This window comes from Triturus cristatus, chromosome 4_1 (assembly GCF_964204655.1).
Source record: "Triturus cristatus chromosome 4_1, aTriCri1.1, whole genome shotgun sequence".
Taxonomy (NCBI): Eukaryota; Metazoa; Chordata; class Amphibia; order Caudata; family Salamandridae; genus Triturus; species Triturus cristatus.
In genome coordinates, this window is record NC_140585.1 from 748,841,404 (window position 1) to 748,867,723 (window position 26,320).

The window sequence follows — 26,320 nt, forward strand, 5'->3', positions numbered from 1 at the left end:
ACAAAAAACCCAGGCCATGCTGTTGAGAACTGTACCCTAAAAGAGATTAGCACCCTGATTGATGAGGTAGAATCCCTTATTAGCAAGAGTAAATCGCAAATTGGTGCCCCTAAAATTACCCACTTCTACAATAAACATGACAACGCCCCTTTATCATCTCTGCCTTCTATGCGTGCGTTGTTCTTGTCCCCCTAAAGGTACTCCTGATTCTGTATTGGCTTCTATTGCACAAGCCCCCATATCCAATGCAGACCCTGCACCCACTAGTTCCCCAGTACTATGTAGTAATAGATTTGCAGTCCTCCAAGAGTAATCGACTGGCCAAACTTTAGATTCCTTAATCCCCTCCGATCCTGGTTGCAACCCTGCACCACTCGTTCTGGACCACCTCTCAGCACAAAAACTATTAGATACTATGCAGATGATGAAAGATGAGACACTCAATATAAAATCCCTGGTCTCACAATTACTTTTGATAGACCAGGTAAAATCTACCATGTCCATCCTGCATGAGGGATACCACCCTGCTTCAAGGGACGCTCCTATCCGTAGTCCCAGTCAGACATCTCAGGTTGCTTGCTTGTTACAGAACATTTCCATAACTGAGCCAGTCCCTACAACCTTATTCCAAGGCTGCCCTACCAGACCAATTAGCGTGCAGCAACACAGGGAGAGCCTTGTACCCCCCAGTGTTCATAGAACTATTAGTAATTAATCATTGCAAACTTATCCATCCCCCTCTTGGCCTAAATCAAGCGTACTTCTGACTAGACCATGTGCTTTGCAGCCCCTTCCCTCTTCTTTATTGCTTAATCATTCTCTACCTATGCTCAAAACCAATTTAACTCCGCTGAATCCCACAGGATCCAAGGTATATATGGTTAATGTGCCAAAGATGAGCCTCCGGTACTTTGAAGATAACGACTCACTTATCAACAAGGTCATTTACTGGATCCGAATTCAAAGGGAGTGTCTCTCTGTTATTCGCCCAGACATCATTAAGGTACTCAGGATGCCAATGAGACATTCCCCCCTGGATTGCATTTGCTTAGTCCTTGCTAACACATTTCTTGTCCAGGGTTTGATCAGTATGGACTTGTGATCCATAGCCCTTATGCGATCCCTAATACAATTTAAACTCGAAATCCCTGACAAGGGAAGGACAGACTTAAAACCATCTGGCCTGACTTCTCCAGTATTCAATCTTTCATAGATTCACATGCATGTATCTTCCCCGTCGCCATGGTGGGAGTCTCACGGTAACAGAATGACCACAGCAGTACTAGAAAAAACTGCATAGCAAAATTCCATAGGGAATCGTATTATTTGGTAACCAAACCTTATCATTATTTGGTCCAAAACTCAGCCAATAAGCTGCCAGCCCTGACATCACAATCCCCAGCAGAGCCATCCTACCTCAGATTTCCAACCGCCTTCGTGTGAGAAGGAGTCTCCCTGAGCCTTGCTCACTTTTGTTCCGGAGTGAACTTTTGACCTTTTTCAACTGAAAGTTCTTTCTTCTGGATTTGAGGTACTGTGTTTCATATTTTGCTTACTATGGCTGAAAGCTCTAAAAAGAGGCTCTTCAGGCCCTGCAGATCCTGTGGGAAACCTAGACTGTATTCTGAAGATCCCCACAAGGACTGCTTGTACTGTCTTCTTCCTAAACATGTGCCTAAGGACTGCAAGCATTGCTGAACCTTTTCTGCAAAACCCTACGTGACAGGGAGGCACGTTTACTGTTGTGGCTTCAAAAAAAGAAGGTCACTTCAGATTCTGAAGAGGAAATTAAATCTCAGTCATCTAAAAAGAGGAAATCTTCTGCTTCTGAGGAGAAAGTAGAGCTTAAAAAGCAGAAAACGAAAGACAAAGAGGCTTCTTAGTCTTCTCTTCCTCATACTCCTCTAAAAAAATCTTCAGGGTCTAGAGAGGTATCTTCAGCTCCGTCGACGAAGACTGGGGCATCGCCGGCATTGATTTCAATGAAAACATCGACAGCTCCGTCGACGACGACTCCGTCAACGACTACCATATCGACGACGACAGCTGCGTCGACATCTAAGACATCGTCGAAGAAAGGCCCGGGGAGGGCCAGTACGACCTCGTCGACAACTCCATCGTCAGCGACCTCGACGACGACTTTGTAGACAACCACCTCGTCGACGATTATTCGTATTTCCTCGTCGACGAGAACTCCGTCGACGGCATCTTTTAAATCTCCCAACGCAAAGACAACAATATCATTAAGGTGTATTCCGTCGTCGACGGGCTCGTCGACGATCAAGAAATCTTCAGATTTTACTGGCTGGACAACGATTTCTCCGCTTCCTCCATCTAATCTGCTGGAATTGCAGTCAGAAGATGAAGAGTCATCAGGAGTAGCATATAGTCCTTCTCAACTTCGGATAAAGAGTCACGAAACAGATGATGAAGAATAGCAGGAGGTTCAGGAAGTATTCTCTTTCCAGGATCGTCCAGTGCATGAGTCAAAAAGATATGAGTCTTTTCATCAGTCATATGATTACGAGGATGAGGAAGAAGCTCAACCTGATATGAGAGAAGAAACTATCTCAATGCCATTTTCTCTAGTGACTGACTTACGTCTCATGATTAACGACTATTATCGACGTTTTCCTGAGGCTAACACACAAACCTCGAAAACTTAATCTACTCCTATTCAAATTCAACCACCCCAACCCCCTCCCAATATTTCAACTCAACAGATTCCATCTCCTCCTATTGTTACAATTTGGGATGATTTGGAGGAGAGTGATGCAGATCAACCAGAAGAAGGGGAACTTCTTCAGGACAATCCGGTGGTGATAGAATGGGATCAGTACATTCTACCTACTACGCCGTCTCCATCACCATCGCCGGCAAACTCTCCGCCACAAGATATTGGAGGTTTCCATGACATTATGGAAAAAGCATCGAGAAGATTTGAGCTTCCACTTCTGGTACAAGAAGCTGAGTGTTTTCTCTACGATTTCAAAGAGGATTCACGGAAATCCATTAGATCGATTCCAATTATTGATCACATTTGGGACGAGGCATTAAAAATAATGAAGAATCCGGCTTCGGTTGCTGCCTCTGTACCCAGAATAGAGAAACAATATAGAGCCCCAGAATCTTCTCCTGCTTGTTTAATTGAACATCCGCAGCTGGAGTCTGTAGTGATGCAAGCTGCTCAAAGACACTCCAAAAATCCAGTTTCCACTGCTGCAGCTCCTCCGGATAAGGAAGGAAGGCGAATGGATGGTGCGGGGAAGCATTTTGCTGTGATGGCAGCATCCGCCATTAAAGTTGCTAATGCTTTAGCTCTTATTAGTAGATATAATAGGCAGATGTGGTCAGATATAGCACCTTTGTTGGCCCATCTACCAGAGGATAAGAAGGAAGAAGCGGCTGCCATTTTACAAGATGGGGCTAGGGCGGCATCTGAATCCATAGATAGTGCGATGTATTTGTCTTCGGTGGCATTCAGGCAAATGGCGGGTGCAGTGGCCCTCCGAACGCAAGGATGGCTTAAAGCCACTTCTTTTACACCGGAGGTCCAAGCAAAAATAGTGGACATGCCGTTTGACGGAGAGAATCTCTTTGGAAAACATATAGATGATGCCCTCCAAAGTATCAAAGCTGACACAGACACTGCGTGTGTGTTGGGGTCTCTTCAGCAGGGCAGGTTCCAGTCCTTTCGGAAAAGAGGATCTAGAGGTCAATATAATCAAAGATCTTCATACCAATCCAATAGATACCAGCCATACAATCGGCAGGGGTATCGCCAATTTTCAAATAGTCAACAATTTTGATCCTCAAACACATAGCAGCAGCAGTCCAGAGGGAAGTCTTCTGCGAGAGGTAAATCGCAACAATCTAATAGACGACAGTGACTCTGTCAAAGCGCCCGCCACATGTTCAAACGTCAAGGATCATTACGTCTCTTCCTTTTATCAGGCGTGGCTGTCGATAACAACGGACAGATGGGTATTGGACGTGATTCAACAAGGCCATACCCTGGATTTCATACAAAAGCCTCCGAATCATCCTCCTATACGCAGGAAGCAAGAACACCTATCAGCCCTCAAGGTGGAAATTTTATCCCTTTTGCAAAAGGAAGCAATAGAAGAGGTTCCGCGCCTTCAACGAGGCAAAGGCTTTTATTCGCATTTCTTCTTAATAAAGAAAAAAGACACATCGAAATGGAGGCAGGTAATAGACCTGAGAGGTTTGAACAAATTCATCAAAAAGAAATCTTTTCGGATGTTATCCCTGCAGGAAATACTCCTACTTCTCTGCAAGGGAGATTATTTGACATCCCTGGACCTTTTAGATGCTTATTTTCACATCCCAATTCATGTAAATCACAGAAAGTTTCTTCGTTTTATGGTGGCGGGCGCCCTTACCAGTTCAGAGTATTGCCTTTCGGTCTGAAGTCGGCGCCAAGGGTCTTTACAAAATGTATGGCGCCAGTAGCGGCACACCTAAGACTTCAAGGTCACCACATTTTCCCTTATCTAGACGATTGGCTCATAAAAGGTACTTTGTTCAGGGAAACCCAGAGCTCTCTGCAATGTTGCATGGACCTTTTCAGTCGTCTACGTCTGAGGATCAATCTAGAAAAGTCTCACCTCATACCATCTCAGTCTCTTCAATTTCTGGGAGCTATACTTGGCACAAAGGAAGCAAAAGCTTATCCCTCAGAGGAGCGTATTCAGAAAATCATCAGCCTGGCGCCGCATATGCAAATAAAAAAGATACAAGCATGTGAATCTATGAAAGATAATACTGGAGAACCATAATGTACAGGTAAGGAACTAGTTTTTTCTAGCTATATACCCTCTTGCTGGCCTCCAGCTCCTGTTGTCTCTAATAAGAGAAGGACAGTTAAGTGGCCTAGTAGAGCAAACAATTCTAATCTTTTGGCCGGAATTTATATTATTTCTGGACACATTTGCTAACGATGACTTCCTCCCTTGTCACAGCAAACAAATCTTAGTTAATCATGTGTCTTTTTTTCAGGCCTTTAAACATCATTTGTTAAGATCTTTTAAACTTCGCCTGCACAAACCACCTAAATTGTCCCCTTGGTATGAACAAGATTGCCGTAGGGTCATGTTGCCCCTCCTGAGAATGATTAAAGATCATGATACAGTTGTTTTCCGTGCCACCTGCCAATCCTACAAGAAGATTCGTAAAGCAAAACAGTGTAAATAGGAATCTGTGTGGCAGGACTTGCTTGATGCTGCCAAGGGCAAGCAAGAGGTGCTATTCTGGTGGGTTATAGCCCATGGCCACGCTGGTGCTAGTACCACCAGCACCCTGAACAGAGCATTTCTTAACTCTATACGCTGATCCTTCTAATGACCACTCCCCTTCTGTCTCTCTGCAGGTTGATTCTTTGGCATGTAAAGATTTGTCCTTCTCGATACAGAACAAGAAATCAACAGCTTACAACGAGAGAAGGCTCCTGGACCAGATGCTATCCCAGGCAGCCTATGTAAATAGGTGGTCGACATTTGGGCCCCTTGCATCAATGCCCTATCAAATGAAATCCTTAAAGGTGCTGATCTTCCCCTAACTTGGACTGGAGCGCATATTATCCCTATATTTAAAGGGAGAGTGAAACAAACCTAAAAACTACAGGCCAAAAAGTCTCTTTGACAAACTCCCAGTTCTTTGTCAGACTTCAGGAGTGGTTGGAGAAAGCTAAACTCCTGTCTCCCTTCCAAGCTGGATTCCAGTGCGAGATTAGTACCTTAGATCACGCCCTTATTTTCTTTCTTATCGTATGGAAATATACCATCTTATCCAATGACCATCTGTACATGGTCTTTGTTGATCTCAGGGACGCATTTGATCTGGTCACTAGGTGTATTCTTTGGAAGGTTCTCAGTGATTTGGGAGTTCTATCTGACATTTTAAACATCCTCATCAGACTCCATCAGGATTCCTTTGCAAGGGTATGGTGGGGCCCTGAGGGGGAGCTGACAAAGCTCATTCTTATTAGCAGGGGAGTCCGCCAGGGGTGCATACTAGCACCTACTGTATTTTCTTTATTCATCAACCGGGTTGTTGACCATCTTGATGTAGAGAGGGCAGATGTCCCGAAGTTGAGCGGAACTAAGATCCCTGCATTCTTTTTTACAAACGATACCTTATCCTCTTAAAAACTCCTGATCTCCAACTCCTCTTAAATAAGTTTTAGGACTTTTGCGTATCAAGAAGTCTGGTATCAACTCGCAGAAGGCCAAGCTCATGGCATTTAGACCCCATAGAAATTCAAGGTGCCAGCTAACCCTTGGCCTGATCCTCCTCGCAGTTGGTCTCAATGTTTGACTGCCTTTTGGTTAGGATCGCTAGCTCTTTTTTTGTGCACCCTAGGTTCTTAAAAGCAGCTTGATTATTCCTCACTCCTGGGCTGGCATTTTAAAAATGCAGAAAACGTATCGGATTCAGGCGACAACCCCGTCTCTGAAGCTGTATAGAGCCAACAGGCAAACTGCAGCGAGTTATGGGGACATTCAAATACCAGCTTGCTAAAATCAAAAGAGCTTAAGCTCCTTAAATCTCTCCCAGTCCACTCCCACTCTTCCTATCATCTTTGATACTGCCTATAAAAGCATCGACTATCTTGCTGCCTTAAGACCCCTTCTCTTTGGATAAGACTTTGGTCCAATCAGGAATTGGACTTGTACAGAAGGAATGTCCTTGAAATTAGGAGTCTTGATACAGGCAATAAGATTAAGTTGTTCAGCCATCTTAACGACTGGTTTGCAAAACTGGGTTTGCGCTATTTTTATATCTCTCCCGAATTTATCACCTTCAATTCTAAGACTATCTTAAAGACAGCTTACTGGAACTTTAAAGTGGACAAGTGGCACCACTCAACTAACTTAGTCCCTTGTCACTTCCATTTGTGTCTTTAAACCGGTCCCTAATTGTGAGGGTTACCTCGACGAGATGACCCCCCAATGACAAAAAGCCTATATATCAACGTCCTTTTTGGCATTCTGCCTATGAGAGCCTTTACCAGTAACAGATCGCAGGATCGCTCCATGATGCCTGCTTGCAAATTATGTGGCTACAAGTGTGATGATATTGACCACTTTATGTTCTTTTCCCCACTTTATCTGTGCCCTTGTCGCAAATGGATCCGCCCCCTGTGCCTCACTTTCAGTATTGACAGATTGTAGGGGTCCGGTATGATCCTTACAACTGATCTCTCAAGGTTTATTAGATTTGCCATTTGCAGATATCTCCTTGTGGCCTGTTCTTTACGATCCAGGCACTTCCTAACTGATTCCAAGTGGCCATTTTAATCCCTGGGTGTCATACTTTTTACTACCACTACAAAATATGCACATATGGTTTTGCTCAATTGATCAACAATTGTATGATTGGACAGACTTACGCCAGGCTTGTCACAAAGGGGGCAAATCTAGTTTGGTTTAAATGAGCAGTAGGTTTGAAGCATACCCATTTAAAAATGTAAAAAATATCTGGGCTAAATGTAAAATGTGACAACCACCTCAATGTTATTGCCTGTAGAAGGAGATGATTCGTTTTTATCTACAGCTGCTCCCGTAGTTTAGTAATTTCTTCTCTTGCTGCCATTACCAGATTCATGAACTATCTGTTGCCTCTTGATCCTTGTTCTATACAACATTTTAGTTGAGGCCAAGAGGGTGCAAGAAAAACATATGACAACCCCAGGCATTAGTTGGGAAAACACTTTTGGGATGACTAATGCCCTTATTCTATATGCATGGCTCGAAAAATGGGTTCTCCGGTTTACAAACCATTTAACAACTAGTATGCACATTTTCAAAACGTACATTTTTAGGGTACCAATAAATGATTAGTTATTTTCCTTACAAAATACCAAAAGTTCACAGAGACCTCAAATACTCCTAAATTGACTAGTTATTGTACCCCCTGGCCAATATGTCCCTCACAGTTGCACTTTAATGAAAAAAAAATTACATTTGGGGCAAAAGTTTGTTGAAGGTGTTTCCACATTGTCTCTCTTGCAGCCCTAATGGGTGATTTGCCACAAAAACTGCCTCTTATGGCTCCTCAGTCACATCAGTCACTCATACTGATTCCCAAAATGCAGTTAATTAGTAAGCCTTCTTGAAGTGTATTACTTTTTACTACTTCTACTTTGATAACAGCAGCTCACAGCTGAGATCTACTGAAAATTTCTAAACTCCTGTAATAAAACCACATTTCTTTTAAGCAGAAAAAAAAGATAATATTGAAATCCAATCAACTATTGAAAAGTTTTAATTATGTGTTGTAGTTTAAGTTGTCATTAGAACCCTTTAACAAACAGAAATCATTTCAGTTGACCAACTCTGCCATTGTAAAGATATCAGTTATCTAGTTATAATGTTTGGGCTATCTGTCTCCCAATAAATGACAATGGTTATCACAGTTCTTCCACAATTCCTTGTTTGATGTACCCTCTCAATTTTCACCATTTGACTATTGCTGGCAATTTTACTTTAATCTTCTCACTCATTTTGTGCTTCTCAAAAGTCTAAGCAGGATGAAGACATTTCACCTAGCCGGTTTGAAGACAATGAGGAGCTGAGATATTCTCTGAGGTCAATTGAGAGGCATGCTCCTTGGGTGCGACATATCTTCATCGTTACCAATGGGCAGATCCCATCCTGGCTTAATCTGGACAGCCCACGCGTTTCGATCATAACCCATCAGGTAAGAATTGGAAAAGAAGATACAAAAGAAGGCAAATATCAAGCATTGTGATTTAAATATGTGTGTTTTATCACAAGACATGTATTTGTCCAACTCAGAGTAAAGAGGATGGTTGTACGGAAAAGACAATTTGTAAGTTGTGTGCCTGCTTTCTGTCATTGTACCCTGAGATGCAGAACCTTGAAGCATTTTACTATGCAGAGGCTCACTGCTCCATAAGGAAAGGGAAGATGTGAAAGTTGCTCAACACTCTTGGCAGAGCAGGGGCACAGTGTGTGTTTCACTATAAACTTTAAACTGCTTAATATACACCATTTTCTATTGGATGGTCTCCTATTCTCCCTCAGATGCTGAAAGTTGCATTTTAGGTTAGTAATAAAGAAATGTGAACGAAAACAGAAAGGAAGTTTGCCGGTAAAAAAAAAAAACAATAAAGGCTGCCTCTGTAAAGAAACTTTGTTCTGAGGACCTTTTACATAAAGGAAGATTTGGAAGAAAACTGCGATCGATTAGAACTGTTAATGCTGTAAGCTGGATTGACAAGAAGGGAAAGTTGTGGTAACGTTTAAGGTTTTCCGAAAATGGGTGAAGAAATAGGATTGTTTTTTATCAAATATAGAAATATTTTAAAATTAGCTGTAAATGGCAAGTAGGACTCTTTATAATAAGCACGCTATATCCCTCTTTACGAATGGCCTGGCTGAAGATGCAATCATTATTGCCTCTTACAAGTTCAGCCCTTGAAAATTGGCATGATGGACAGATTTTGTAGCCTTCTGCACCAAAATCCCAATGTACCAGATTTACTGGGCATTACCCCCAGTACATTTCTGCATGCTTGGCCTACAGAAATTTATTTGGGGGATATTCGGGGATGCGTTAATACAAAGCTTGCAATTATGATTGCGAGAGAGTCAAATCTTAGCTCTTACAAACTGGAGAAGATGCTATACAACATTACACTTAATTTTTCCATATTGTGCCTATGTTTGATAATTTTGTTTAGTAATGTTAATCTTTCAGAATGCTCCACTAGCATACATAGTCTGGTTTTATCAACAAAAACATTAATTTTTCAATCTTTTTTGAAGGATTCCAAAAATTAGCATGCATTAAAAGAACAACTTTGCATAGTATTCCCATGGTGCCAAATGCAGAATAAGGGAGCTTCTTCACTTCCAACAATGCATGCAATTTTATTTGCTCCATGTCACAATCATTAATCTGAGCTCCTCGGCCAGGATCAGCCGAGTTGAAAGTATGTAGTGAATTAAGCAAGTTAAGTTCGCTATGAAACTCTGCACAATACGTACCTTAAATGTCACTGATAACTGCACTTTTATATCACATGTTGGTACTGGCCCTTCATGACCTAGGCACAGGTGAGTAATCACACTGAATCACCATCATGCAAAGAACTACTCCCTCAAGGACTGCCCTCTGAGGACTCCCTGTTACTCGTGTGCATTTGTGATGATTTACTACAGTTCATCATTGCACACCTAATATTCTGAATCTGGCTGTACCATGACAAATGTTTTTCCTCCCTCTCATGTTTGGTAGGGATCAGGATAGCATCATCAAACCCCAGGCCAAATAACTCTTGCAAAATGTCCTTCAAGTCCTGGTGCTACATGAGTCGCATTATTAATATCCCAGCTCATATGAACTCTCTTGCCAGCCATTAACAGCTGTTTCTTCTAGGCCACAACCCTTGCAGTCCTCTCTGTTAGATTTGAGCCTCTCAGTCCCATCAAGATAGTGCCCAATGCTTTCGTCCATCAGGGCACTTGGTGCTCACATACACTACTTGCACCTCAGACCCACCTCAAGTAATGTAACTATCTCTTCAGAGTAGTCAGAGGAGTCTTGCAGGCCCTTATGTGTGGCCATAGTTAAATTCTTACTCTGGAAAGGCCCAGGCTCTAGCTTCCATTTGTCTTTTCTCTGATTTCTTTCTTGTGCTACAGCAAGCATACAGAGACAAATCGGTCTTGGCTCTGGATTTTTTTTCTTCTTTGGTGGCATTGTGCGCCAATGCGGCTCTTCACCTCCAGCCTTCGTGATCTAGCTGGTCTTCAAAGAGTGGTGAGCAGTGGCCAGGCTCCAAACTGTAGCTTCCTCCCCAGCCTGTTACCCTCAAAGGACTATGCCACATACAAAGCTTAATAACACTTCTTTATTCTTCTGTGAGTAATCACGATCTCAATATTCTAAACCAGCTTACGGTGCATTTGGCGCTAACACTTATATCACAGTTCTGAGGAGATGATGTCTGGGAGTAAATTTGTGCTTTAGAAGTGGATTTTTATTTCCACAAGAAGCTAAATGTTTCGCTCTCTCACAGATTTGTAAAGGAAATGGGAAGGAGAACCATTTTGTGAGGGTTTGCAAAGTGAAGGAAAAAGTGCGTGCGTCATGGCGCAAAGACAAAATGGCTACTAAAAGGTTCCAGAAGCAATGCGCGACGTCCACCCACAAGACCAAGTGGCTACATCAGTTTATACAATTTGACACTAAACAAAGTTGATCATCCTCTAAATTATCATCAAATAGTTCTTCTATCTCAGTAACAAGTGAAAGAGAAGAAAATTACTGTGCCATGGCGATGTTTACCTCAGAAAAGCATGCTCTGGTTGGTTTGGTCGCTTTTGAAAAGAAATGTCAGTCAAAGGAAGATCTAAATGCCATCGCACCAAAGTCATTCAAACATTGTCTGAAGATTAAACTGAAAATAAATGGTTATTCGATACCTTTCATTATTGACAGTGGTTCATTGATAAACATTATGCCTGAGGAGAAATACAATTAATTAAGTCCATTACAACAACTTACGTGATCAAAAACCGAAATGTATACATGGGCTGCATCAACGTCCTTGAAAAGTCAAGGTTAAACTGTAGCAACAATGAAACTCAAAAAAACGAAGGTACAATCACCCATCTATGTGCTTCAAGGCCCAGTGCCTGTCTACTTCATTTCAGCACAGCCACTGATATGGGACTGATTTCTGTGAATTACAACATGAATGCTCACCATGAAATAGTAAGTCAGTTCCCTTTGCTATTTCATGATTGGGGAAAGTTTAAGACTATGAAAGTGAATTTGTATATTGATGAGGACGTCAGTCCTGTTGCTCAAAGGCATAGACAAATTGCTTTTCATGTGCAAGAAGCTGTTGAGAGAGAACTTGAATCATTACTTAAGCATGATAATATTGAGCGTTCCACTGGTCCAACGCCATTGGTTTCTCCCATAGTAGTAGTGCCCAAAATAAACAGTGAAGGAGCTGTAGGTATATGCGCTGACATGCGTCAAGCTCACAAGGCAATTGAAAGAAAACGACATACAGGTCCACATATTGCTGATGCGATAACACAATTAAATAGTACAAAGGGCTTCTCTCGTCTTGATTTAGATAAAGATTATCATCAGTTAGAACTTGAAAAGGATTGCTGGTACATTACAACCTTTTCTACACAGGTTTGTCTGTTGCAATACAAAAGGCTAAGTTTTGGTTATCATCCTCTCCAGACCTGTTTCAAGACATCATTCAACGCATCATAACCCTGTCATGAATGAATGCAGGGATGACATTGGTTTTTGGAGCTATACAAAAAGAACACGATAAGCTCTTGCACAAGTTTGAAGTTTACTTGCCGAAGCAGGTTTTACTTTGAATGCAGACAACTGTGAGTTCCATAAGACAAAGCTAAAATTCTTTGGCCATATCTTTTCTGATGGGGCTATGATAACAGATCCTGCTAAAGTATGAGCTCTGACAAATGCTGATCCCCTGCAAGATATTTCCATGCCTCGTTCATTTCTTGGCATGGCCAGTTACTGCTTCAGGTACATAAAAGTGGGGAGAGGAGTTGGCATAACGCCTAGGGCGGTCGACCTCGAATCTGTCCCACACAGAAAGTGCTTATTCACTACATGAGAAAGACCGCTTAACTGTGGTATGGACTGTGATTATTTCCATGTATTCCTGTACGAAAAACCTTTTACGATGGTAAATGATAATCAAGCTTTACTGGCTATATTTGGAAACCCGAAGGCTAAAATGCCTCCTAGCGTTGAACGATGGGGACTACGGTTACAAGAGCTTGATTTTACCATTGTGCATCGTCCAGGAAAGGATCAGAACCCTACTTACTACTTTTCCAGAGTGACTATACCAGGCCACGGTACTCCATCCAAGACAGCTGAGGCCTGAATCAACTTCATTGTAAACTCCAATACACAAGCTGACATTTCGTTAGCCCAGATAATTAGCGCCACGAGCAATGATAGTGACATGCGAAAGCTGAAGGATATATATGGCATCAGTCATGGAATCAACTCACTTGGTCATTCACCAGTGATGGTAAATATGAAAAGTACAAAAATGTCAAGGATGAACTGTCCATAACTCAGGAAGGAGTTATATCACAAAGGTCAAGAATCCTGACGTCTGAGACACAAAATAATAGAGGGAGCCCATGAAGCACATTGTGGAATTATTGCCATAAAATGATCTCTCCGAGACAGTGTCTTGTTTCCTTACCGACGGGGTTTAAAAGACATTAAAGGCCAGTCATTTATGTAACTGCCTTTCTATAAAAAGAATTCACCACACCTTGAACATGTTGGAACTCCCGAAGCATGCATGGGAGAGAATAGCAATTTACTTTTTCGGTCTACTTCACAGTGGACATCATCTACTGGTATTAATGGATGAATACTTACGATGTCCACTACTTCAAGATCTTTTATCTACACCTGAAGAACGAGCCATTGAAAAACTAGATGGCATCTTTGCAACATGGAGTGTTCCAGACATATGAAGTCTGACAATGGCCCGCCTTTCAATAGGTGAGAGTTTAGAGATTTCTTGGAGCATTTGAAAATAAAGCATCAAAGAGTACACCTCTGTGGCCACAAGCCAATGGATTTGTTGAGTATTTTATGAATACGCTAAAGAAAGCAGTGCACTCTCGAGAAGCTCAATTTGAAAACTGTATTGAATTCTACCTTGAGAGCTTATCGTTCAACACTCCACTCAACCACAGGTGAAAGTCCTGCGACTTTGATGTTTGGGAGAGCAGTGAATACTGAGTTACCTCAATGGAGCAACCCGAGGAAGAAAGATGAGAGACAACAACTCAGAAGAATGATTTGGTTAACATGCAAAAGTTGAAAATGTATGCTGACAAAAGACGACATGCAAAGAACATCATCTTTAAGAGAGGAGATCCAGTTTCCGTACAACAAATGCAGAAGTGAATATCTGATACACATTTTGATGTAGATCCTTTCCAAGTGGTGTCTTCTAAGGGACACATGGTGACTGCCCAGCTCCCTGGGAAGTCTGTTACTCAAGACGCATCTCATTTCAGGCACTTGGCTTACTTTTCATGCATTCTGGGCACCTCAAGCCTCCATGTCCGCAGTTTGTATATCGGCACACTGTTCAGCTCTAGCAGCCATCAACACTCGGTCCAGACTAAGAGTTTCTCTCAGCATTCGTCACCTGAATGAATCTGACAAGCATCCATCAATAATTCTCAGACGCATAGCTTCTTCATCGTAAAGTTCATTGAACATATAATGTCTGAATCTCTCCACAAATTCATCAGTGGTTTCACCAGCTTTCTGTCGTTACTGGTTGAAGGTGTATCTTTTTTATTCAACATTTGGCATTGGATTGAACTTGAGATTCAACACTTTTTTAATCTGACAATATGTGACTCTTCGTTGGTTCGTGGCATTCTCTTTATGACTTCTTTTACACTACACCTGCAAGACTTTTAAGATACTTGATAATCTTTTTATCAGCATCAATGAAATCATCAAATGCCTCTATTAAAGCAGTCCTTCTATCACCAATATTTTGCTTTTTGGTGGTATCAAATGTTAGTGGTGGCTTCAGGAAAGTGGCAGTATTGTAGACCAGTGTGGAACTTAATGGCATAGCCTTTGGATCTCTGTGGCTTGGTTTATGTGACTCAGCAGCAGCAAGGCCTTGTTATGTGCTGGCCTCAGGATCAACATTGATGGTAGCTGGAAAGGTGACTTTCTTTTGTGCCAGGTGAAACATTTCACTATTCCGAAGATATTCAGAGACTGCGGTGATAATCGCACATCTGCTAGACACACCCCTGTGCTTGACCTGAGTTGCGGTGCCTGGTGCTGAGGTCGTACCGGCTCACTTGACTCAGGTTCTGGTGAGTAAATAACTGTTTTATTCTTAGGCATTTCTTTGCATGTGCTGTCTTCACCACTTTCTAATTGTAACGTGATCTTGCACTTTGTGATTATCGACAACTGCTCTTTGAAAACCTGGTTGTATCTGCCTTTAGCGTTCACGCTCCGGATTACATATGACTGTGTATTGCGTAGCAGCGCGGTACCTTTACGTATGATGTGACCAGCAGGTTCTCACTAACTGATAAGATCTGTTTACAGTGCTCTCCTAATTTTTATCTTCTTTACAGCGGTTGGAGTTACGCTGTGACTCCACATTCGTTAATCGTCAGTTCCTTATTTTGACTGCAAAACATATCACGCACAAGCAGTTTGCTTGGACCACGGTAAACTCTCTCGGAGAGCACTGTCGATCTTCCGGTAACTTATTCTCTAACTTGTTGCCAGTTGTAGTGACCTCCTCAGTACCATCGAAGGACTGCGCCACACACGAGGCTTGTTAATACACGTCTTTATTCTTCTTCATGTAACCTCAAACTCAACATTCTAAACAAACCTTCAGTGCATACTGCTTTAACACTTACGTCACGGTTCTGCGGAGTCCATCTGGAGCCAAAAGAGTTCCATCATTTCTAATTCACTAGACACTACACAAAAACACCTGTCTTCTGCAGCTCACCCTTAGCAACCAGTTCTCTTCCAGGGGATCCTCATCAAAGTCATAAGCACTGAATATTCCCGCCCATGTGCGGGGACCCCGTAAATAATAAAATTATATATGTAAAAACCATACATATATACAGCTCTGTATATGTATAAACATATATCATTTTTTCCAAGCAAATGCAGCCCCCATAAAAGGCTAGACAATGTATATATAAACATCCAATAAAACATATAGGTATGATAATACACCTAAACCTCTTCTTTTTTTTTTTTTTTTTTTTTAATGAGGTAAAAACACTCATGAGAAAGAAAAGAGAACACTGTGAGAAACACAGATCACAAAAACATTGTTAGCCTGCAGGCTGCATTGCAATACAATACCATAGAGACTGAAAAGCCTGTACAGGTAAAAACTGGCACCGTGCCTTTAAGGCAGCCCTGACTGTAGTATCCCATCATGCCTCAGGGGTGACAGTTGGATCAGTTGTTCTTTCCGGCTCCTTCAGTCAGGACCCTGGTATTCAGCTCTCTCCTTTTTGACTTTTCAGTCAAGAATTATTGCTTATCTAGTAATTTTTTTTTTTTAAAGCTTCCTCTTATTAATATCTGTGAGGAAGTTTGTATCCTGTGTTTTTTCTGACTATTTGCAACAGAAAAATGCCTTCTTTATTTATGCCTTGCCCTTCCTGTGGCAAAAAGAAGGCTTCTTCAGACACACATGCTGTGTGTATCGTCTGTTTGCCAGAATCTCACTCTCCAGATACATGTCGTCATTGTAAAGACCTCTCCAAGAGAACTTTGAAGGAGAGAGAGAGGATTAGGCTCTATGGATTCTCAGTGGAGCGGTCGACGTCGAAGCAGCTGGTCCCTGTTTGCTCTCCTTTGGCGTCGGGCTCGGTGTCGAAGACTCCAGCGGCGGGATCGTCGCTGAGAGGTGAGGAGTCCAGGGGGAGTCATGCTTCGAAAAGAAAATGGTCGTCTACTCTAGACACAGCGGCGAAGCGGATGCGTTCGTCTTCGGCGACTTCGACGTCTAAGAAATCATCGGCGTCGAGGGAACGTCGTCATAGTTCGCCGTCAAGGCATCGCTCGACGTCAAGACAAAGGCATCGTTCGACGTCGAGAGAGAGACATCGTTCGACATCAAAAGCAGCAAGAGGAAAGTCGACGTCGATAGAAGTTCGTAGGCGTTCGACTCCAAAGTGTGCTACGACATCGAGACCTAGATCGTCATCGAGACCAGGTTCGCCGTCGAGACAAGACCGACCGTCGGCGAAGACACTTACGACAGCGAGACCTTCATCGTCGGAACATTCGACGTCGAGGCAGGCGCCTCCGTCTAGACCGGCGTCGAGGCAGGGGCCTCCGTCGGGGTCGACGTCGAGGCAGGCGCCTCCGTCGGGATCGACGTCGAGGCAGGTGCCTCCGTCCTCACAAGTCTCCAAAGCTTTGGAGAAAACTGTGACGTCGAGGCGAGATTCCCCGTCGGGGTCTAGGCCTCCGTTCAGACGAAGCCCTACGTCGACGACAAGGCTCTCGACGTCGAGGCAGGAAGACTCTCCAATTATCCACCCGGAGTCAAGGCCCAGGTCTCCGGTGATAGGCTTATCACCGTTGTGGCGACCCTCTCCAGTGGGTTATCAAGAGCTGTTGCACGTTCGTCTGACTATCAAACCAAAATCCAGGCGCATATCTCCTCATAGACTAGTGTATACTACATCTGAGCATGATTCACCGCGCCCTATCTCTATCTCGCCTTCATTATCAGATGGTTCGAGATCAAGATCTGGATCACCGGAGGTTTTGAATCCATCTCCAGTGCCTGCAATGGAGAACAGTTCCCAGGAAGAGGACAATGCTGTGCCTCAAAGTCCTCCGAGAGAGATACCTCAGGACTCTGCTATGTCTCTCGCAGTTAAGGCCTCCCTAGAAAGATTGAAAAACACAAACCTCCCATTGAGAACAGGAAGATCACGTTCTCGAGAAAGAGATTTTCAACGTCGTTCTCGAACACCAAGGAGACGATCCAGGTCCTCCTCTCACAGAAGGGAGTCAACCAGATCGGGGAGAAGGCGGCGTAGGACTCCTTCATCCTCTCCGTCAAGTCGTTCTTCAAGAAGGGATTATTCACCTACACGCTCGGATAACCACCTTCTAGAGTATCGCCGGTGGATGATATCTCTACGTTCCAAGAAGTGTTGTGCAGAGGGGCTACGAAATTGAACATCCCAATGCCAGTTCAAGAGACCACCTCTTCTGTAATTTTTTAAACCCTTCATGAGCGAGCAGTATCGCGCCTACTGTTGCCATTAGTCCCTGGTTTGTTACAACCAGTAATGGATATTTTCCTCACGCCAGCGACTATTAAATCTGCGCCGGCGCGGCTTCTTAAGAAGTATCGTCCGGCTCCTGAGGATCCGCTATTTCTAAAATCAGATCCACCACCGGATTCTGTTATCACCGCTGCTGCCAGAAAAACTCATGCAGTGGCTGGGTCTTCCACAGTGCCTCCAGATAAGGACAGCAAATCACAAGACTCGTGGGGGAGAAGAGTTTGTGGCTCGGCATCTTCAAGTCTTAAAGTGGCCAGTGCCTCAGCGCTTCTGGGGCGCTACGATAGATCACTGTGGGACTCTCTTCAGAGGTTTATAGCTAAAGTTCCATCAGAAGATAGACGGGACTTTGAAGAGATTTTACAAGAGGGCAGTCTGGTCTCCAACCAAGTGATAAGCACAGGAGCGGATGGAGCAACCTTAGCAGCACACTCGTATGCACATGGGATTACGGCCAGAAGATCTTCATGGCTGAGGCTGACTGCTCTGAAGCCTGAAGCTCAGGCGAGAATACTGGACCTGCCTTTCTCGGGTAGTTCGCTTTTTGGGTCTCATGCGGATGATGAAATGGCTTGCATGAAGGCAGAGCTCGACACCATGAAAGCCGTGGGGCTTGAAAAGAGAAAAGAGTTTCGTCGCCGCAGGGGGAACGATAGGCGTAACTACCATCAGAGGGTTCAAACCCTTCACTGGCAGAAAAATCAGGACCAGCAAGGTCAAAAGAAACAGCAATACCAGTCCCGCAGACCATCAAGGGGACGTGGTAACAACCGACAATCTAACGCTGGAAATAAGGTTCCAGGGAAACAATGAGTGACCGCTTCCTCCGACGCTGTCCACCGCTCTGGTGGGAGGAAGTATTGCACATCATCTTCCAGAGTGGCAATCCATCACGAAGGACCAGTGGGTTCTAAAGATACTGCGTCATGGATACTCGCTTCGTTTCCGGAGTCACCCTCCCTTGATTCATCCTGTGCATTCCTCTCAGCATCTCAAGAGGCTAAGAGAAGAGGTGGCAACTCTTCTACTCAAGTCCGCAATAGAAAGAGTGCCCAGAATGCAAAGAGGGAAAGGGGTTTACTCCAGATATTTTCTGATTAAAAAAAGGAGCGCAAAGGAAGAGTTCAGACCCATCCTGGACTTGCGAATACTGAACAAACACATCAAAAGAGAAAAATTTTGTATGCTGGCGCTCCACCAAATATATCCTCTCCTCCGGATAGGCGATTGGATGTGTTCGCTGGACCTTTAGGACGCATATTTTCATATTCCCATTCTACAAAGTCATCGAAAGTTTCTCAGGTTTGTGGTGGGAACCTCTCACTATCAGTTCAAGGTTCTACCATTTGGCCTGAAGTCAGCTCCTCGAGTGTTTACAAAATGCATGGCAGTAGTAGCGGCGGCACTGAGGCGCGCAGGAGTCTTAGTCTATCCCTATCTAGACGACTGGCTGATAAAAGGTCCATCGCCTCAAAGTGTTCAATCACAGCTGACGCTTTGCCTGCAATTATGCCGCAAACTGGGGCTCAGGGTGAATGACAAGAAGTCCAACTTCTCACCAACACAACAAATTCACTATCTGGGTGCAACCATAGACTCCGCAGTAGGAAAAGTGTTTCCTTCGGAGGAGAGACAGTCATCCATTATCCTCAAGGGCAAGCAGATCATATCCAGCAATCTGTCTATGGCAAGACAAATCTCATCTCTGCTAGGGGCCATGGCATCCTGCATTTTCCTAGTGCCCAATGCCAGATTAAGGATGCGTCCTCTCCAGCAAGATCTCGAGGACAAATGGGACCAAAGGAATTCCCTGTGGGAAGAAAAAGTTTGCCTTTCCTCAGCTGCCAAACAGTCAATCAAGTGGTGGTTGAAACCATCCAATCTACAGGTGGGAATTCTCTTCCACCAGGAACCACCAACTCAGACCTTAATCACCGACGCATCCCTTCAAGGCTGGGGTGCGCATCTCGGATCTCTGCAAACCCAGGGGCGGTGGTCCAGCAGCGAGCAGTTGTACCACATCAACATGCTGGAGCTCAGGGCAGTCCACCTAGCCCTCAAAGCGTTCCTGCCCGCGATCAGGACGAGTACCGTTCTAGTACAGACGGACAACACCACCACAATGTACTACCTGAACAAGCAGGGGGGTACTCCATCCAGGACGCTCTCGCTGGAAGCTCAGTCCCTGTGGCACTGGATCCTAGCACGGAACATCTCGTTGAAAGCGGTGCACCTGCCAGGAGAACTCAATGTGCAAGCGGACTTACTCAGTCGTCATTTTCAAGAACCAGAGGACTGGGTACTAAACGACGAGGGGTTAGAAGACATCTTCGGGGAATGGGGGCGTCCGCAGGTGGACCTCTTCGCGGACGAGCACAACACAAAATGCCGAGGCTTCGCCTCAAGCAACCATCGGCCAGGATCCATAGGGAATGCCCTTTTGATCAATTGGTCAATGACATTTGTGTACGCTTTTCCGCCTCTCCCACTAATCCCCAAGGTAGTGAACAAGCTGCAGAATTCATCTACCAAGATGATCCTCATAGCACCGGACTGGCCGAGGCAGTGGTGGTACACGGATCTCCTACACATGTCGATCCGACCTCACAAACGGCTGCCGTGCAGGCCGGACTTGTTATCCAAGATGCAGGGGAAGATTTACCATCCCAGCCTTCTCTCGCTGAGCTTAACTGCATGGCTCCTGAAGTCCTCCAGTATGGCCATCTGAACCTTCCCCAGGAGTGTATGTCCATACTGAAGGAAGCCAGGAGGCCTTCGACTAGACACTCTTACCTCTGTAAGTGGAAAAGGTTTTACATATGGTGTTGTCAACATCACTATGATCCTACAAAATGTCAGGAGGATGTAATTTTGCCCTATCTTCTACACTTAGCGAGGGCGGGTTTGAAATTTTCATCCATCAAAGTTCACCTAGCAGCCATTACAGCATATAGGCGCTCTCCAACGCAGCAGTCATTCTTTAAGCTGCAGGTGGTGAAGGATTTCTTGCAGGGTCTCAAGAAAGTGTATCCCCCTGTTAGGCCTCCTTAACCTTCTTGGGAGCTAAACTTGGTTCTGTCAAGGCTCATGAGTTCGCCTTTTGAGCCTATACATAAGGCTACCTTACAGCACCTTACATGGAAAACAGCCTTTTTAATAGCCATCACTTCAGCACAGAGGGTCAGTGAGATACAGGCCCTTTGTTCTAAAGAACCCTACACTATGTTTCATCTCAATAGGGTGGTGATGAGGACTCATCCATCTTTCTTGCCAAAGGTGGTGTCGGACTTTCATGTCAATCAGACCATCTCCTTGCCTACCTTTTTTCCCAACCCCTCCTCGCCTGCGGAGAGGGCGTTGCATTCTTTAGATGTCAAAAGGGTCCTAAAATTCTACCTAGATAGGACTAAGGCTGTCAGGAAATCTGATCAATTGTTTGTGAACTATGGTGTTGTCTGCATGGGTTTTGCTGCATCCAAACGTTCCATTGCTAGGTGGATTGTTTCATGTATTAAATTGGCCTACCAACTGGCCCAGAAGCCGTTGATGGCGCGCACTAAGGCGCATTCTACAAGGGGAAAGGCGGCTACCGCTGCTTTTCTCAATCATGTCCCACTCTCCGAGATCTGCAAAGCAGCTACTTGGAGATCTGTCCATACCTTTACCAGACACTATTGTCTGGACTCGGACACCAGAGCAGACACTCAAGTAGGACAAGCCTCCTTGAGGAATCTGTTCAATAATTAAACAGTTTTCATGTTTTTTCTTACTCCATGTATAGTACAATTTTTGCATTTACCTGCAGGTGGAAGGTGGGCTTGCTATTCTATTCAGTGCTTATGACTATTGATGAGGATCCCCTGGAAGAGAAGGATAAGTTACTTACCTGTAATCCTAGTTCTCTTCCAGGGGTATCCTCATCAAAGTCATAAGCAACCCACCCGCCTCCCCAGGCAAATGAGGAGTGTATTATTTACCATGGAAAAGATATATCTTTGTGTTTAGGACTACGGTCCCGCAAAGAACAACTGACCCAACTGTCACCCCTGAGGCATGATGGGATACTACAGTCAGGGCTGCCTTAAAGGCACGGCGCCAGTTTTTACCTGTACAGGCTTTTCAGTCTCTATGGTATTGTATTGCAATGCAGCCTGCAGGCTAACAATGTTTTTGTGATCTGTGTTTCTCACAGTGTTTTCTTTTCTTTCTCATGAGTGTTTTTACCTCATTAAAAAAAAAAAAATGAGATTTAGGTGTATTATTATACCTATATGTTTTATTGGATGTTTATATATACATTGTCTAGCCTTTTATGGAGGCTGCATTTGCTTGGAAAAAATGATATATGTTTATACATATACAGAGCTGTATATATGTATGGTTTTTACATATATAATTTTATTATTTCCGGGGTCCCCGCACATGGGCGGGAATATTCAGTGCTTATGACTTTGATGAGGATACCCCTGGAAGAGAACTAGGATTACAGGTAAGTAACTTATCCTTCTCTTCCACTCCTTCATGTCACATCACCTCTCCACATAGGTGCCCCTTTCACCAGCATCTGATTCTGCTTAGGAAACACGTCTCTGCTCCCTGGCCCCTCTTGCTGCAGCTGTGATTTGTCACTCTCTGCTTTCCACCTCCACTGCTGTCAGGGCTTGTTGCATGGGTGTCGTCATGATCATTGGCTGCAGGTATCTTTTCTGAGTGGGAGCGAGTTCATCCTGATACAGTTAGCAGACACTCAGTGACGGGGATAGCAGTCTCCTCCCATCTCCATTCTAACTCTTCCTCCTCAATAGAATAAGATCCAGAAGATAGAATGCAGGCCTCTAGGCTCTGCCACTCCACATGTGCATATTTAAGCATTTGTACATTATGAATTAAAAATTATTTAGTTTAGACAAGTGGCCAATCTTTGAAAATCTCTCCCAAACAGTGAGCTAATGCTCCAAGATTCCACACTAGGACAGTCATAGTAATTACATTATGATGTCTGTGATAGAGAATTGATTTTACAGATGTTTTTTTCTTTTTGACTTCAGACGAATCGGAATTTTAGTAAAATGGAAATTTCCTGAGCCAGTTCCCGAGTCCTATCTACAGTGAATGCCTAGTTTTTCTTGGAGTCTGTGGTCTTGTAGAAAAACCCTAATATTTATGATTATTGATTTAAAATATGCAGTTTGTAACAATTATGCATTTATCGGTTTAAAATATTTGGATTACATTGTTCGAATTAAAGAAAGGAACTTGTTCTAAAAGTTCTGTTTCTTGTGATCAGGATGTTTTCCAGAATGTGAGCCACTTGCCAACGTTTAGCTCTCCTGCTATCGAGACCCACATTCACCGCATTCCCGGATTGTCACAGAAGTTTATTTACATGAACGATGATGTCATGTTTGGGAAGGACGTTTGGCCAGATGATTTTTTCAGTCACTCCAAGGGTCAAAAGGTAATGTGCACTTTTAACACAAAGTAATCTTGGAACTTTGCAAGGTAATGTTTGAGTATCCTTATTGCACAGTCTGGTTTGCAACTTCTGGTGGAAAGAATTGTAAAAACAGCAGATTTTTTTAAGTAATGTTATTAAACTACTGTTATTCTTTTAACTTCGCACAAACTTCTAGCTTTATAGCACAGGCTGTATGCAGTGCTGTTATATGTAGCAGAAGCAATCTTTATAAAAATGAAACAAATCAAGGCGGGTGGATGATAAAACATAGGGATACATTTGTATTCACCATATCATGGTGTGAAAATGTTTTATTGCATTGGTAGCCGATGGGATCTGTCCCCCTGTTTGTTTCCAGAAGCTTCCAACACTCGTAGGACGTTTGAGTTTCTTGACTAGAAATTAGGCAACTAGTAGATGTTTACTCTACTGTGTGACCTACTCTTAATTGGAGTGTTGCTACACAGTGTTGGCCTGTTGTGGGGTTGGCTGTGCTGTGTAGTACCCATTCTAGGTATCTCTCCTCAAAAATATATATTTTTCTAACAGTACAGCAAGTTGGGTTCAGGGCTATGTAAGCCTCACAACAGTATGTCTTATTGAAAGAAAACATTGTGTCTGGCATTACCCCATATGTGCGCTTCAGTCTGCGCTTTGTAGCTTTAAGAAAACAGGTCCCATTGGCAGACAATTGCTCAAGGTGTACAGATGTTATTTTCACTTATCTAACACAATTACTACCTAATTGACGACCGATAAGGACCGTTTTAGTGGTATTTATAAAGGGTTTGTTGCCCAGATGATTTCCGGGTCTTTTTCAGGCTGAAACAGGGTAGAAACATGTTGAGAACTAGATGTACCCCACCATTTAATTTTGAGGATATTGAGGGTACTATAAATGTCAAAACCTACCACTACGCAATTGTAATCATACGCCCTTAACATTGCTTACTACATTTATAATAATAAGAAACAAGGGCCAACCCACTATCCCTGAGAAACTGGGTGCTCTGTTTGGAAATACTAAAATAGTGGTTACTTCGGATTTACTTTTAGGATTATAAGGGCTTTTAATGAATTGTAAAATGCTGTTTTGGAGTCGCAAAGCTGATGTTTTAACAAATTGGAGGCTTTGTGACAGCAAATCATTTTGATACAATAGGCCTTCAGCGTTGAGCAATTGTTAGTCGCGCTGGCAGCAGCAAATGTGATGTCATTTTGGTTGATAAATAGCATTGTAGGTCAACATCTGAGTCTCCCAGGGGCAGCACTATATAGCAATGTTCCAGAGCACGGCTAAAATCGGTAGTAACATTAATATGTGTACAAATATAATGCCACAATTTAGTTATGGAGGGAAGACCACCACATCTGTAACATGGCTCGCACCTGGTCACAGTTACTCCAACAATGATTTTTCATTTCAAACATTGCTTTAGTCTCAATTGAATTTGTATTTCTAAATTGTGTACAGCTTGTGCATAATAATATAAATTGAAGAAGTCTACAGAGGCAAAGGGAGAAGTAGAAGACCGGTATGGGGAGAGAGTAGGAGTGAAACGTAATAAATAAATATTGTGAAGTACAGAATGTATACTAATCGATTTCAAATGCATTCACCAGACTTTTTAGGAGCACATTAAATACTTTATTGTCACTATTGTTGCAAGCTACTGTAGATGTACGTAGGAGAAGGCGTCCTTTAGGCATTAAAGTGGACGTGTTGCCCCCAAAGGCTGGATTATAAGTCAGGTGCAGCGATGTTCCTGGATCCCAGTGCCTCTCTGCTTCTCCAAAGAACAAAATCCTCAAATTCCTGTAAGCTGGAAGTAGGCAGCACCCAGGCAAGATTGGCCTCCCTGCAATCTCTCCTTATTAAAGGAAATATCAGTGGGATAACTGGCAAAATGTATGCCTACAATTAGCCTCTGAGGTCTTGTATTGTTACCACCACTCTCTCTGCTCCTTGGAGGAGGCATAGAAAGAAGCTGGTGACATGGGGACTTGGTTTTCCAATCTTTCATTTCCCTCTAGGGGCAGGTTATTTTTACTATTCTCATAAGAGAAGGTATTGACCTTCCTTCTGTCACAGTGAACATTCCTAAATGACTTCCTCCCATCATCCTAGCAAACTTTGGTCCTGCCTTATATTTAGTTTCCTCGGTCCCTACGTTAAACATCCCCACCTCCAGGCCCTGCATTTATGTTACATTAAACCACTTAGTTCAAGAGATATGATTAAAGTTGGTTAATCTAGCTGTCCTGGAGTATAGTTTTTAACAACCTTTATTGACAACTTTTCAATTCCCAGAATCCACCATATGTTTTGTATCTAGGCCTCGTCTGAAGGAGTGTTAAAAGTTCTCTAGTTCACCAGTATTGCCTGCTTTGCTGCTGACAAAAAATGCAAGATAATTTTGTGTTGATGCACAATGTGTATGTAGTGGTTGAGGGACACCCTAACAGAAAGACCTCTGGACATTCCATTAATCATGATCGTTTGATCCCTTAAATGACAATTCCAGTAACTCGCTGTACAGGCACACACCCAAAGCATATGGGTCAGCATGCCTAGTTCTTCACATCCTCTCCTGCATGCGCTGCTTCTGGCTCTATGGATAGCAGGAGCATCACTGGCATGTAGTACCATGTATATAGTTGTATCTTACATAGAGTTTCCTTGTCACTTGTGTGTGTCGCAAATCTGCTTACCCTTTTTGTATTTTCTCCTACTGGTCTTAATCAAAAGCAAATTCCAATTACCAAGTTGCTGCCTTTGGGCACTTGAATCTTTTTGGCTAGTGAAGTAGATCATTCATGGCTTATTCTACAAGGTGGTGACACAGCAATGAAAACATAATGAACTGAATGTCTGGGGCCGTGGCCAGGACACCAGCGGAGTAGGGCTTGTGTCCCTCAAACTCCATCCTGGTCTTCCCAAATTGTTTTAGCA

At 43.3% G+C, this 26,320-nt stretch overlaps 1 protein-coding gene across 1 annotated transcript in view; it reads left to right on the top strand.

The window, feature by feature from the left end:
• Positions 1-26,320, top strand: part of GNPTAB (N-acetylglucosamine-1-phosphate transferase subunits alpha and beta) — a 644,942-nt gene that overhangs the window by 313,008 nt on the left and 305,614 nt on the right. The window contains exons 9-10 of the mRNA XM_085653265.1: positions 8,542-8,721; positions 23,197-23,367. Coding sequence (XP_085509391.1) covers positions 8,542-8,721; positions 23,197-23,367 — 351 coding nt within the window. The remainder of the gene's footprint in view (positions 1-8,541; positions 8,722-23,196; positions 23,368-26,320) is intronic.